We start from the raw sequence: 15,732 nt of genomic DNA, 5'->3' as shown, positions 1-15,732 counted from the left end.
GACTCAATAATATCCTGCTATCTCTGTTGGGCAGGCAAGTTTTTAAACCAAGAAAAGACAGGTTATGATTTTCATAACCAAACTGTGTTTCTTTTTGAAGTATGTTATCTAAATTCAAATTTTAAGAAGGTCATTAAAAAAATTTGCCTGTGATTTTAAAGGAGAACAATTGAAATGTCATTTTCAAAGTGGTGGCAAGAAGGTACAATGTGCACTGAGAACAAGTTATTCCTCCCAGATATACACATACGCAGACAAACCCTGCCATATCATACCATACAAACAATTTTAATTGTGTAGTTACAGTCAATAACCACTCCTAGTCAGAACATTTCTGCATAAAGAAAATTGTGATACACTTATAAAAACAGCCAGCTGTAACAAAATAACTGGTGTTTTCATAGCAATAAACTCATAAAAAAGAAATACACCTTTATACAGAAAATTTATACAGCTGTAGCTTTAAAATTGATTGTAAACCAAAGGAAGACACATTGCAAACATCAATTATTTTCACATTAATTGCATAAGTTTCTAAGGTGATCTATTAGTTTTATTTACCTAAGCTTATTTGCATGATAGTAAAAATTGCATACAACAATAAGAGTGAAGCTTATAGTATGAATTGCTTGGATAACATAGAGCACTTTTTATAGGCAACTGTGTAAAGCACATTTTCTCTATTTAAAACTTTTAAGACACTTTGTTTTACTGCCCATCAAAATACATTTATAAATAGAAAAAAAAATCAGTATGATAACAAGAGAAGCAATATTACATTTAACGGAAACTTCCAAAAAAATTAATTACAACATGATGCTGCAGGATCTACAAATAAATAATGAGGACTAAATTGTGTTTCACATTTTCTTTTTCATTTTCTTTAAAACCATGTAACAATGAGAATGGAAAAAAAAAAATACAGTGACCTTTATTTCCAAAAGAAAACAAATCTGAATTACGGCAGTGCCATATAATACAAGGCATTTGTTGGCATATGTTATCTTTAAACTGCATTCCACAGTCTATAGTTCTTTTGTAACATACAATAGAACAAGAGTAACAAACTCTTTTTATTTTATTTTTTTAAATAAATGTGAGTTTCCAAAGATCAAGTGTGGAGTGCTACAGTAATAATTAAAAAAAACAAGAATAAAACAGAAACGAAAAACAGTAAATCACAAAAGTTGTAATGCTTGTCTGAAGGCTCCAGAATCAAAATCACTGGTATCATGCTTATTGGGTACACTCACAGTGTATCCAGTGAACACAAATTAATATCAAACAATCCTCAACGCTTCATCTGTTGCTGCGAAGCAGTTTGTAAAACAGAGTAAAACATTTAGTGCAGTCTGCATTATCCTTTTTTCAACTTTTGTGCAAGTTTTGGAAGATTCATTGGCCAAACAATGAATAATAAAGGTTTTTTGACAGAACGCAAGATGGAATTTTCATTTCATTAGTAAATACCAGTGGCACTGTTGAAAGAAAATAATACTTTTAGATCAGTCTTTCAATTCAGCATTAATCTCTGTGTTCCCTTCTACCGATAACTCTTCTTCTAGTTTAACTGAAAAAAGCGTGTTTGCATTTTTGTCTTGGATGCTGTCTTCTAAATCCTTGAGCAACTCTTCCTCCTTGTACTCTGCAACATCCACCTCCAATCCAGAATTGTCCTTCAGCTTCCCATGGTGCTTGAGATAGTACCGCTGGTTCTGAAAGAACTTGATAATGGTGTACTTGGGCAGGTCAAGCTGAGCGGAGAGAGTCTGGATTGCTTCTTCATCTGGATACAGGCCTACGTCTTGGATGAAACTCTGTAGGATCCCTAGGGCTTCAACAGAAATCTTTGTTCGCGGTCGGGGTTTCTGACGATTTTCATCCTCGGATTCAGCTGGTGATGCTACTGTCGGTTGCCTTGGGGGTAGTCTGGGACCTGGTTGCTGTTGCTGTTGCTGCTGTTGTTGTTGCTGTTGCTGCTGCTGCTGCTGCTGCTGCTGCTGCAAGACAAAGCAGAGCATTTTTTTTGTACAAATATTCTTGCTCATATTTTGTGTTTCCAAGAAAATCTGGAGGGGGGGATCGCAAAGCTATAAACAGAGGCTTAGTAAATTCAAAGAACAAAAAGGCAGGGGCCAGGGGGAAGGAAAAAAGAAAAAAAAAACGGCCACTATTGCTGAACCAGAATTAAAATACGAGTTAGTAACTCTCTGAACGCCTCATGTGTGTCTGTCTGTGCGTGAGCAGAGATGGGGGATCAAGGGACGGTGGGATATGGACAGAGAGGTGGAAGGAACACTCTGGCTTTGTTTGACTGAAAGCGCCGATGACGTGACATCGGTGCGGTTTAGCTGACAAATTTTAATGAACGTGCTCCGTGAGTCAAGTGCAGACAAGACAAAATGCTAAGTAGGTGACATAGTATAGGATTAACTTGACCAGCTTTAGCCAGAACTGTAGCAAGGGCAAAGTGAGAAAAGTGCCAGATGAGGGCAAACGCACAGGAGCTCTGCCAGCAGCAGCAGCTGCCGCCCAAAAACAAGGGCTGCATATCGCTAGCAATGGCTAGACTAAGGGACTGGGGGGATCGGGGGGGGAGGAGAGCATTTTAGCTAAGAGGGGAAATATCCCTCTGCTGATCTGACCTTAGCATGTGCTGAAGTCTCGTCAAACTTGCAAGCCTTACGACAGAACGCGTTAGGTGGAACGTGCCTAACGTCACGCTGCCAAAACCCAGCCTCGGCAAGGACAAAGAGATCTGGAGGTAGGAAATCTGTATTTCCCCTTCTGGCTCCGACCTCTCTTGCCTTTGGACTCGGCAGGGGGTCTGTCTTGCTTGTGTTCAAGTATCCCAATGTATAAACAGGGAACAAACATATTTACCTGCCTCTGTGTTTGTGCTGGGGATTATTTAGTTAATATTTATAAAGCCCTAAGATGCAAAGCTCTAAATAAGTTGCACCATTATTATTAGAAGGGAACATGCTGCATTCCAAAAACTCAGGCAATAAAAATGAGCCAGTATGCACATCAGAAGAATAAGATAAAGCAAATCATGATGTAAATAATTAACAAGAGCTTAAAATGAAGTTTTGCAAGCACGGATTCAGAAACATTCTTAAAAGGTGAGGCACTGAGCCCTAGGGACAGAAATGTTTTTCTCATCTACCTCTGAGTACAGTACACTGTAAGATCATGTTTAAAATCAAAAGTAAATTTATCAGCTACTGTTTTTGTTGACAATTCTTTTGCTTCACAGCACAGGAAGCACTGGTTAGTAAGATATTTTGGATCAGCAAATTTCTTGTCATATGGTACAAACCACCAGTTATTATTAAAAAACAACAGCAGCAAAACAAGCAGTTGCTATCACTACATTTCATTTCCCTTTGCGAGTCTCCCCGACAATTTTTTGTGTGTCGGTAGTGGTTTCCAAGCTTCCAGTGGCAGCTCACTAGCAGACCCTAAGAAGCACAAAATACTGTGCAGATTGTATAAATATTGGAGGAATTATAATTCTGTCCACTTCGCAGTGCCACTCGTGGCTGTGGAGACTTCGCGTCCGCCTCAGCACCTGGTTTAGAAGCCACTGCTCTAAGCGATCTTACTGTAAGATCTGACACAAATGCTAGTGGAATTAGGGCTCTTGCCTCATCCCTGTTCACATCCTTTCACGTTTTCTGGTCTGTGAGCAGTCCCACTCAAGGCTTCAATCCCAAAGAGATGCAAGACTACTCCCAGTACATTAAATTCTTACAAGACTGGAGGCTTTGTATATACAGTTTGAAAACTTGTGTCTTAGCTACACGTTTATGCATCTACAACAATTACCATGTAGAAGAGCAGAGACAAAACTCAGGCCCGATCTCCCGATCATTACTCTCACCAGTCATATTAAGAGATTACAATGCAACTGCTTATGTGAATAATATTTGCGAGATCAAACACACAACTTTTATCAACAAGGCAAGAAAATCTAAGTAAGTGGCATAGTGGTTGAATGTTTATACGGTGCATAAGCTTCTCCTTTTATCCCCTTAAGAAGCGATTTTATTAAAAACAATGTACATTTTCAAACAAGTGCTGTTTTATTACTTAATATAGATCTTTCTCTCTCTTTTTGCTAAATCAAACAGCAAGTTTCCAGGCTTTCACAATTATTTTAGTACTCAATATCCTAAGGGATTGTCTTATTCAGTTTGCTTTATCTTTAATATACACTCGTGTTGTTTCTGGCTGCGAGATAACTCTATCCTTCCTAGCTTTGTAAAGATTTTGCTGTATAGGTAATACAAATGATATTCTGGGTCTCAGCTGAGGCTGGAAAAGCACGGGGCAATATCTGCCCTTTAAGAGGGAGCAGTTAAAAGGCTGACCTCAGGTCTTCCGTGAGAAGGGATTAAAGAGTCCCCAGCTCAGAGAGACAGCAGCCCGCACCGCCGACCCGGGCTACGGCATTTAGCAAAACACCCAGCCGCCCGCCTGGTTCGTGGTGCCCGTGGAGGGGGGCTGCCCCGGAGCAGAGCGCGGCTGTTTCCAAGCCCCGTGGCGTGGGTCCTGCATCCCCTCCTCTCTCTCCCTGCCACAGCGCCCTTGTGCCAGCTCACCTGCGGAGCAGCACCCAGCCAAGGTCCAGCGGTCAGCAGGCCTGGTAAGAAAGCGCCTCTATGCTCTCCTTTCCCAAGGGTGGTGGGAGAGGGGCTCTGAAGGAAAAACAAACAAACATTGACTCACCCCAGTCTCGACTGGGGTTAAAGTGGGATGAGGAATCCCCTTCCCTTCACTCCTACCCGGGGCGAGGTGCTGTTGTTGAGGGTTCAAGCTTGGCTTTCGGACAACAGCGCCAACAAGGTCCTCCCGCTTCGCCGGCCAAGGCGTTTGACAACCAGTGCCAAACGCCCCTGCCTTTCGGTCCTGACGCCTGCCTAGCCCGGGACAGCCAGCACGGGGGCTCCCCCTGCCCGGCACGCAGATGCCTCCGTGCCACCGCGGCCACGCACGTTTGCGAAAAACCACCAAACCGAAACAAAAACCGTGGGTGGTCGCACACTCTCCTTTGAACTCCGGTGGCGCACGGCAGCGTGCTCTTATCTCGTACCGGGAGACCTGCATTTAGCCTGGCCGGGAGGAAAGAAACACTAATTTCCTTTGCTCCGTTTAAAGCTTTATTTACTTAGCGCTCTGCGGGATTGGCCAAGGTAAACTAACCTGAATCTGTTCTGCTGGCACATGGATAATGTGGGAAGGCCTGTCACCATGGTGATGAACTGCATTGCTTTCTTGTTCATAAATGGCATCGCGTTCAGGCTGAGGAAGACTGAGGAACCTTCGGATCATGGAGAGATTCTCCCAGAGGGTCCTGTTCTCTGGTGAGGGATCTTCTTTCCAACGTAACAGCTCACAGAGCCACCCCTTGAAGATAACACCAGCAAAACATTAGTTTTTTCCCTCACTTCACGAGGGGCAAAACGTGTACTTTCGAGGCGCTGCATTCTCTCCCGCTCACCCCCGGTAGGAAAGGCCTTTCGCTGTAGAGGCTGGGCTCAAAGCAAACACCGATACAGCGAGAGGCGGCCACGCTATTTCACAGACCCTCGCCAACCACGAGCGTATTGGAAAGCACCTTCCCCCTGGTCCCACACCACAGCGCTGCTGTTTGTTTGCTTAGAAACAAACCGTTGATGAAGGCAGAATCCCTTACATGCTCCCCTCCGCAGGACGGGTGTTTTACTGGCACCAGCATGTTCTCTCTGCTGCCTCTTTTCTTTTATGCAAGGCTACGCCCATCCGAGAGCATCGACACCGTGTTTCAGGAGCTGGTAGACTGTCTGCTGAGCAATTTTTAAAATCCTGGTACTAATACTCTAAACCAGAAAGTACTTCAAATATCTGCCTTGTCTGTAGGGCTGCCTAACGCAAAGCACAGCCGTAGAGGAGATGCCTAATGTCCTTTCAAAAGACAGGAATCCTTTGACTAGGCGCAGCCAAGTAACACCTTCTTCCTATCTGCTACAAGTAGAGGTGCCTCTGCAGGTGAACTTAGTTCAAGTGACAGATGACTCTCTCTTTCAAGATTTTTCTCACAGACCCAGAAAAAAACACTTTCTCAGTTTTACATACACTCTTAGGGCTTGAGGGGGAGCACGGTATGCTCAGGCTTCTGCTATACCCTTTTTACCATTTCCACATCACAGGACAGTGAGTTTCCCAAGAGCTCACTTACTTTAATTCAGACATGGTTTTGGGATACATACTACAAAGTCGGCTACAGAATCCCCTGCAAGAACTGCCGCGGCTGCTAATTTGCTTCTAAAAGAGACATCAAGTTCATCTTGAAAATTTAACAATTGTATTCGTACATCTTCTTGGAATTTAATTGAGGATTTTTTTCTGAATTGTGCACTGGTAGTTTTAAAAGAAGAGTGCAAACACTCTAGCTAGCACAGTGTGCGTCAGCAGCATTTTTTTTGTATATTAAAATTAGAAACAAAATATTACATGTATAAAACATGCATACTTCCTTTCTTTTAGCTTCAAAGATCTGTTTTCAAAACTAGGTCCATGCAATTTTATTTCTTAATGCTGTAGGAAAGATAATGTGACATTTTATTGAATCAACAAATAATATAAATGTACAGAAGCTTTTAGATCCTTTTTATATGTACTGGTAGTTGAAAAATGGTTTATCCAGACTAGTTTACTACTAGATACAATAGATACACAAATACAATATAGAAATGTATTTTCTTGAAGACATTCATATCTTTAGCTAACAGTTAATAAAAGTAGTGTAAAAATATTGCCACGATAGGAAGAGGTGAAAGTAAACAAATAATCTTAGTGCATTCGTATTGTATACAAAAATATTTAGTGAGGTGTGTATAAAAACTTGAAGTATATTCTCTTGGATAGAAGTGGAAAACTGAACAAATGACACAGGAGAAAATGCCCCTGAGAAACAGAAATACTCAAAATGACAAATGTTAAAGAGAGGGCGGTAGCAGAGCCAAGAAGGCAAAAAATTTAAATGGGGCCAAAATCCGCCGGGTGCTCAGTAGGCGTGCGAGGGAGGGAGGGGAGAAGGAAGAGAGGCGGCGGCACCCCAGGGATGGAGCGCACCCCAGGCCTTGACCACACGCTAAGGGGGGATGCCAGGTATTGCCCCAGGGTTTAGCAAGCTGACTGGGAAATGTGGTCAAACTGGGAATGTTGCCTTCATACAGCGCACGTAACGTACAGCCCATCCCAGCTGGAATCGCATGGCATGTTTTTAAAACAGTAGCAAGGGTCTGTGGATTCTCCCTCCACATCGTGAGGCACCCTGGAATGTGTCAGCAGGTTCATGTACGAACTCTCCCTGCCCCTAATAAAATCAACATGTTGCTTGCAGTTCTCTGCCCACCTCGCTTCCATGAGGACACGTGCTGGATTATGCTCAACGACACTATTAGTTTTCTTCAGAGAGTTAGAAGAGGTGCAATGAAAGCATAGGTAGTTTGTTGGGGATGGAGGAGAGAAGAAGATGAAGGAAACAAATCTAGATCTTTTAACTAAAATGCAGTTATAAAATTTTTAGTTAAAAAAAAACAAACCAGACCAGACCAGCCCACCCTGAAGCATAAAAATTGTCCTTTGGTTGTCCGGAGTCTGCACTGCTTCACGTTGAAACTGCTGGTCCTCTTTCTCACGGTGGTGAAACAGAGAGCAGAGCTGACTAACACGGCAGCTCGGTGAAAGTAAAAAAAAAAAGACAAAACAACCTGTCCCCTCCCATGACACCTCTCTAAGGTATACAGACAGGCTGGAAAAGAAACTGCACCGTGCATTTAGAACGTGCACAGATTTTGTATGGTGACCAAGTGAATCACAGGGGTTTTTTTTTGAAAAAAAAGACAGTAGAAACTCTTTTTAAATGTCCAGCAGTAAAAATAATTCCTAAGCAATCACATTTTATGCTGATTAAATGTGTTTCACAACAACAGTTTTTGTTAACTAAGAAATTTCTTCTCCCCTTGACGTCTTTTCTGTTTCTATATTTACTAGATCAGACCTTATTTTTATTAATTACTGATGGCTAACATTATATTTCCAGTATTTTTCTATCAACTTTTGCACTTAACTAATACTTCTAATTCCTTATCTAAAAAGGATTTGACGATGCATGTCTCTGCTAGCCTTTCAGGGAAGCAGCGATTTTGAGATACTGAAATCAGACACTTCTGCCACAGTACACAGAATAGACTGCTATTCTACCAAAATGTCTCTTTTCCACTGGGTTCGTCATGTTTTTAAAGAAGTAGACATATTCTGATGAAACACATGATGGCAACATGGAAACGACCAACTGAATCCTTCTAAAATTACAGGGATAGAAACAATTTTTTGGTCTTCGTGGTTTATTTCTGAAAATATTTATGAAAGCTGATCTCACAAATATTCTCAGAAGAGACAGTGAATGGGCAGTAACAGAGGCTGTAGGGGTTTACTTTGTTAAAAGACTAAAACCTTTATACCGATATGCTTTCTTTTGGTTCAAAACAAACAAACAGTTTAGTTTCAGGTTCAGAATCCTGTATACAACATAAAGCTCATTCATAAAAGTCAGCTAAATGAGAATGTCTGAAAGGTTTTTGTAAATTTTAGGAAAAGTAATCATACAGACTTTTGTAATGGTGAATTTTAAGTTCTGTAAAATTTGTAAGTTCTGGTTCTGATCTAAAGAAGTATGAGCTGCTGTATGAATTTAATGCAGCTGAATTTACGAATGAATGTCATAAGGCTGATTTTTCCCCCCTTATACTCATTTAAGGCTAGAGCAATTTCTGTCTAACAATTTATTCTGAAGGAGGGCTTGGGCCACTGGGGTTTTTTGTCTTCATAGTCTTTCAGGAAGTGGAAAGGACCACAAAATAATAAGGAAATATTTATAACTCAGATTAGATCACAACCGGTTTATACAGCATATATAGCACATCGTTAAAAAAAACAGCCTTAAAATAATTAAGCTGATATATCTATGCAGCAAGGCAAACCCCCCAAAACTCTGCAATGACATTGGGAACAACCTTGATTTTAAAACAGAGTAAATTTGCCAGGCAACATTACACTGAATATAAAGAGAGTACAAAGCAAAATATAAACATTAGCCACATGTAAATATGTTTGGAGAACTTTCAGGATGTTACTACTTTTCAAACTGACAAAGTTTAATTTGACACCTTCTGTTCTAAAACCTTTGTTTCTATTCAAAATCACGCCTTTAGCTGCTATCAATCACTATGCTCTCCCTATTACTTAAAATACTGGCATGGGCCCTGGATAAGCTGAAAATGCCATGCAGATGAATTCTGAGATAATATGCTCAAACCTGTTATATACAACACAAATCCTGTAAAGTTATGTATTGTAAACCTACATTTATTGGGAACTAAAAGTCTTAAATCCATCTGCTACAAAGAAAATACTGTTATGCACTTTCAAGTAACCAAGTACCATCTGCAAAGGTCTTGCTACAGTAAGCAAGAAAATGGTGAAAAAAAAAAAAGATGCTAAACCTAAGATATTTAAAATAAATAAGAGTCTTCTGTCTGGTTTTCTGATAGGGATTTAGTAAAGAAACATAAGACATTAGAGGAAAAAAACCTGTGAAAGCCGAACTGCCAAACTATTGCAGGAAAAGCGCAAAGAGGATAACTGCCAAACATAAGACTCTGCAAGACCCATGAGCATGCTTATTTTAAAGAAAGCATCTATGCATTTTATGTATCCAAATGCTATTTTATTCAGTCTGACCTGTGCTGTGTTTATATAAAATCTTCTTCTCTTTCATGTAGACTTTCTAACAAACTATACTTGCATTCTGGTATCTTTCTTATTAAAAGAAAAAACAAAAAGGTAATTGAAATCTGCACTTAAGGTGTAAATACCAACCCTAATTACATCAAAGAGGGTAGCATTACGATCATGAAGTATGTTCTCTGGGCAAAGCTTTCCAAATCAGCAACAAACACATCTACTCTGGGAAGAAAAGGCTTCAAGGTGGAGCAACCGAACTCTTTTGTTTGGTGAATTTGTTACAGTGGTAACAACTTGCCAAATGAGGAATATTTCTTACAGAATAACTAACAAAGACTCCAACATTTTTTAGAAGAGCTGTAATCTGAATCTAAGAAGGCAAAACATTTTAGAGTATCAGTGCTAAGATATGAACAGTTTTTCTTTGGTATAGCATAGCTAAGAGTTTTTTTGTATCATTCTCTGGGGCATATAGTGTAATAAAAATATATGGTGTTAAAAGAAATCAGTCTAAATAGGGAGGTATTTGATACAAACATTTTCTCAGAAAGCGTGAATTGCATTTCAGCATCTACTGTGAACAAAGACTAACTACATAATCCATTAAACAGTACTTCTAACTCCAAAAAATTGAGTATTGTAGACTAAACTAAAGTAGGCATTTTGAATGAGCACATTTTCAGCAACTAACTAGAAAGCTAGCAATTTATCATTCAGCAAATAATTTTCTACTTTTAAAAGAATCTGTAAGTGTTACTTATGCTAATGAAGACTGTTTTTAATCTGCCCACAAACATGCTAATAGAGGGCAATTTTTTTTTTATTTACGATGCTGAAGGCACTCGAGTTTATAGAACACAGATATGAAATTACACTTGGTAAAATGGGCTCTTAATTGTCTGAGCAACCCAAATCCTTCACCTTTAACACAAAAGCTTATAGACAAAACAAAGGAAAAGAACTCATGGACTAAACTTTAAATATTGACTTTTTCTCCTTCAAAAGCCATCCAACTTGCTTTACAAATCTCATTGTTGTTGCAAATGGCTGCCTTCATCATAGATATTTCCATTTCTTTTCAAAACAGAATCCACGTATAGAAGAGAAGAAATAAAGGCCAACATCACCACTACAGTATATGCATATAGTCTTAGTCTTCAGTATTGGACTTGTAAGCTGCTCATTGCACAGAAAGGTTGCTTTTGGAAAAGTCATAATACTTTGAACGAGATACATAATGGTAGCAAAGGAGTACTGAAAGCATTTTAAATTATTTACTAGGTTAAAAGGGTGAAATGGTACTTTAAATACATCAAATTTCATCATCTGGGCCATTTTTTGGTGGCAAAGTGGTATTGATCTTTCCAAATGCTTAAAATTAACTATTTCCAGAAGGTCATTATTTGATTAAAGGCATTAAAGTTGAGGGCAAGAAATGATGCACTTTGTCTTCTTTCCCATTCAAATAATCATGTAATTTAATCAGAACTATCCCTTCATGTCCTGTAATAAAAATGTTTGTCTTAAGATATTGTTCTTTACCTAACATATTAACCTTTAAATGTTATGAAGTTCTTAAGAATAATCTCTGCTTACAGAAGATTCTTCCATAATGCAATGAAAGGATCTCCAGCATTTAAATTGATAAGGCCAAATTTCCCCTACACATTGATTAGAAAACACATTAAACCCTTCAACTGAGATTTCTCACACAACAGGATCGAAAATGCAGGGAGTTCTGAATCAGTACTCTCATGCTTATGGCATTGAGAAGTAAAATAAATGTCACTTCAGCACAAACAAAGACGACAAATAAGTAACAATGGACGCTGCTTTGATTTATCTGGGAAATGCCGTTTGCGTTACATTTCTATTATCCAGAAAAATATGGCAGGGAACACCCACCGCAGCGTAAGAACGGTGCATTTAATTCAAAATTCATTTTCAGGCTGAGATTACTTAAATCTGACTTCTTTCTGGGTGAAATACCTACGGGTTCAGACAGGAGAACAAGCCTAGATGATGAGAGGAGTTCTTTTTAGCCTTAAATTCTTCTGGAATTTCCTGATTGCAGGTAAATTTATTGTGATTGCAGGTTTATCTTTCCTAAAATACATAAATTGTCCTGGTTATCTCCTATGCAAAGCTGAATAGACTCCAATTCTTCACAGGAGAAATGAAGTCTATTAAAAGAGATGCTACTGGATATTTTTATAAAATTTTTTGAAAACTAATAATCTACCAGACTTAGTTTTTGATACCAACCAACACATTTGTTAGTGAAAATCTTTTCAGTTTAGCTTATATTTGAAAGTAATTTTAAGCACTGACTTCTGTGAAGCATATACTTTCCATTAATTTAAAAACTGCTGTGAACGTTCAATACTGTGGGGTTTCCCTGTTTTTCTCACAAAACTCTGTATCTTTAACTCAAGCAGAAAAAGCTGGTTTTCAGCCTGTTCCAGAAGAGGGGCAGAGATACCAGATTATGAACGCCTCTTCTTGAGACTTGGCCTAAAGTGTCCCCAGAAAGATGGTTGCCTCAGTGTTTTATTTATGCTAATCAGCCTTAAGTTTCGAGGCTTTGCCTTTGAGCATTCCCCTAAATCAGAGAAAGTTTGAAACCTGAAGCTGTCCTTTATCTCCAGATATTTCTGGTTTATCTATTTTACTGGCTTTCATTACTAGAACATCGAAAGGGGAAGCCAGATGTGAATTTTAAGTAAATCTCTATCTGCCATCATAATAGATGAGATTTAGCAAAACAAACAAACTGAAAACCCCACAACCTCATAGGGCTTTTCAGAAGAAAGGTAAACTTCACTAGCAGGAAAAACTTCCTTTGAAGAATACTGAAACAGATTATGCCGTTTCCTTAAATTTCTTATCCAACCTATTATTCAGCCACGCCATCTGCCTGGATGTTACCTCCACCTCTTCTCTGGGTTGTGAAAAACAAATGACCAAACAGCTAGCAGCAGTACCGACAGTATTTCGTCGCAATTTTTTGGTGATACTTTTGGGGAAGAGGATTCCTAACGTCTCTTCTTCTCTCTGCCTGTTCTCCTCACTAGCTGCAGCACTTAAAAATTACATACGTATTTCTATTCTTGTAAACATCCAAACAAATAAATAGGAAACCTGCTAAAGCAACCTCTCAAATTCGATGAATGACAAGCGGCAATTAAGTACAGAAACAAAATGAGCAGGAGAGCCGTGGCCCTGCTCCCACAGTCTGGTCTGTCGTATTAGACCTCTCCTTCCACCCGGAGCCCCGGTGGGTGGCCAAGAGCCAACGCCACCGAAAAACTTGTCGGATTTAAGGTCGGAGGCTGGATCGAAATTGGTGGGTGTGTTCCCTGTGTACAAGCACTTGAGACGTACCACCAGCTCTCGGAAAGAAAAAACCTAACCCGTAACTCTAAACCTGACTGAAAACATCAGCTCCATTACTTTTTAGTTGAGTACAGAGGGAATTGAATAATCCAAATGAAGGGCTTCTCCCAAGCTCGGTTTCTCTGCTCTCAGCCTCCTCCACCTTCCCTTTCCCTTGTTCAAATGTATCTTCTTTACAGTGTTGCCTTCAATCGCCTAGCAATGATAGATAGGCACAAGCCCTAATCAAAAACCTAATATGCATGCCTTTGAAAATCTTACATAAAATGCAACTACATTCATATGTAAAAAGAAGGGGGAAAAGTAATAAATGCAAAAAACAGTGGGTGAAGCTTTATTCTGCCTTCCTCTACTCCAGACCCTTCCTCTTTCACACACACGATTCAATTGTCATTGTAACTGTGAGATACCCGTGACAAAAAATGGACTTGACAATTGAAAAAAAAATATCTAAACACGAAAAACCAACTGCTAATTATTAAATAAGTCAGTCTTAGTCTGGTACATTACCTTTTATAGTACAGGCATATAAAATGGGTCAGTGGGTTTCACAGAAGATGACTGGTAATATATGGCCCTTTATCTTTTATTTAAGTAGAGCGAAGTACTGATTTCACTGCAATACCGATGCTTCCCTTGAAAGTAAATACAACCCTAAATCCAACCATGACCCTTAATAGCCCATATTTATTTATTCTTAACCATACAATCAATTTTTGTATGGCAGCTATATCTGCAGTTTAGTTAGAGAAGGGTCTTTAATAGAAAGAGCCTGGCAATTTTAAAAATCTTTTTTACTACTATCAATTTACAAGTGAACAGCAAATGTTTATTATTACGTTGCTTACAGAGATTTAACATTTGCTTTGGGGGAAAGACCTCCAGTAAAAAGGCCACAAGGCCAAAGTGTCACTTCCGTAATTACTTGTATGTGTGTATAACACATTGTTAGATTTATTATTTTTTTTTAAAAGATTATAATTTCCCAGAAGGAGTAATTTAAATCTGTGGTTTCTTGTCATATGTTTTTTCTTTCCAGAATTCATTTTGGATGAGGGGAAGATCTACCACACACTGAGGAATCACAGGCTCATAGTTATTTGGAATTCATTGCAAATTCAGCTCAGCTGACAAGATGTTCCAACAAGCGACATCATTCCAAAACACACACAGCTCAAATCCATTCTCAGACATCCCTTCACATTTTTACGGCCTAAATGTTTTCATAGAGTTTTGAATTAGACATTTAAATATTCTGAGAAAATGTCTTTTAGTTTGTCTCTTGCAGTTCAGCTGGCTTCTGTGGCTCCCGGTTTCATAGCGAAGAGCGCTCAGCGCTCTGATAATGCCCAGGGTGACGGGAGCCTTAAGGAAATTGAAAAGAAACTTTCTCTAACTTTTCTCTAGATTTTGTTAACCACAGAAAAAGTCAGAAAATTAATAACGTCCATCACCTCAATGCAGTTTTTTTTTTTAAAGATCTTTAAAATCCACACCTGTGAAAGACAGACGCCCCCCAGCAAATGAGAAGGGAGCAGCCAGAAGCATGTATCTCACCCACGGAAAAATAAAGGCAGTGAAGCCCTGAGAAAGCTCAAATACTTGTAGCGTGGTTGCTTGGGGCATAGACTCAAAAGAATAGGAAAGCTGGATCAAACGGGAAGCTGGAGAGATCAGGTTTCCCTCCTGGGTGGGAACCAACACAAGAGTGTTTTCAGGTAGTTTGCCATTAGGATGGGGACGAGAACAGCCACAAGGGAAAAGCTACTAGAGAGAGCAGTGCTCAGCGTTAGACTTTTCCTCACCGGCCAAGAAAAGTGCCAGCCAAGCTGAGTCCCAGCCCCAGCCGTATTTCCAGGCAGCAGCTTCTGCCCTTAAATCAGGCGCTGCGTGGAGCTGGCACATTTCTTCCTGCCCTGATCCCTCTGTCCCGTCCCCCTTCCCCAAGTGAAAAGGATCAATCCCTTTAGTTAGACTCTCTCCTCATATTTAATAAGAGTAGCAATTGATTTCTCAGAGGTGAAGCAAACTGGCTGCCCCGAAGCAAAAATAAAAAGAAACTTATTTGAGCCCTTCATAGCTTTTTTTTTGAAAAAATAACTGCTTTTATATAAACAGTGGAAAGTTCCTATATCTGTAGAGCTTTCTTCTGCGTGTTACATATACTAGAGATGCTAAGCACCGGGCTCAGCAAAATACCTAGTCACCTAAGTAAACCCACAGACATAACTGATGTGTGGGCAAATCTTGCTCAGTTGGGATCCAAAACTTCAGGGAATTCTGCTAAGGGGCACTCAGTCCAAAAGCCTTTTCTTTACAAAGATTCTGAAAACTATTTTCATGTGCTTCTCAAATGCCATCCTGAAGTAAGGGAACATGACACTGAACAAGAATAAAAATGAGATGACCACTGAATAACAATGTGTTTTCAGATAAAATTTGGCAGATTTGGAGTTAGATAAATATTTGCAAATTGGAATTCTCCCCCACTTAGCTAGCTGCGTGCTTGCCCTACCCTATTCATTATATGCCAACTGTTGG

At 39.6% G+C, this 15,732-nt stretch overlaps 1 protein-coding gene across 10 annotated transcripts in view; it reads right to left on the bottom strand.

Moving 5' to 3' along the window:
• Positions 1-277: 277 nt before the first annotated feature.
• SATB1 (SATB homeobox 1) overlaps positions 278-15,732 on the bottom strand; it is a 94,050-nt gene continuing 78,595 nt past the window's right edge. For 3 of the 10 annotated variants that reach the window (XM_054191697.1, XM_054191698.1, XM_054191696.1), the window contains 3 exons: positions 5,209-5,412; positions 4,608-4,703; positions 278-2,000 (listed from right to left, as the gene is read on the bottom strand). In XM_054191697.1, coding sequence (XP_054047672.1) covers positions 1,506-2,000; positions 4,608-4,703; positions 5,209-5,412 — 795 coding nt within the window. In that variant the 3' untranslated portion in view covers positions 278-1,505. Of the gene's footprint in view, positions 2,001-2,593; positions 2,759-4,607; positions 4,704-5,208; positions 5,413-15,732 lie in introns of those variants that run through there. The other 7 variants (XM_054191699.1, XM_054191700.1, XM_054191705.1 and 4 more) reach the window with 7 other exon arrangements.

Source organism: Rissa tridactyla, chromosome 2, assembly GCF_028500815.1.
Source record: "Rissa tridactyla isolate bRisTri1 chromosome 2, bRisTri1.patW.cur.20221130, whole genome shotgun sequence".
Taxonomy (NCBI): domain Eukaryota; kingdom Metazoa; phylum Chordata; class Aves; order Charadriiformes; family Laridae; genus Rissa; species Rissa tridactyla.
This window is presented reverse-complemented; position numbering and strand designations above follow the sequence as displayed.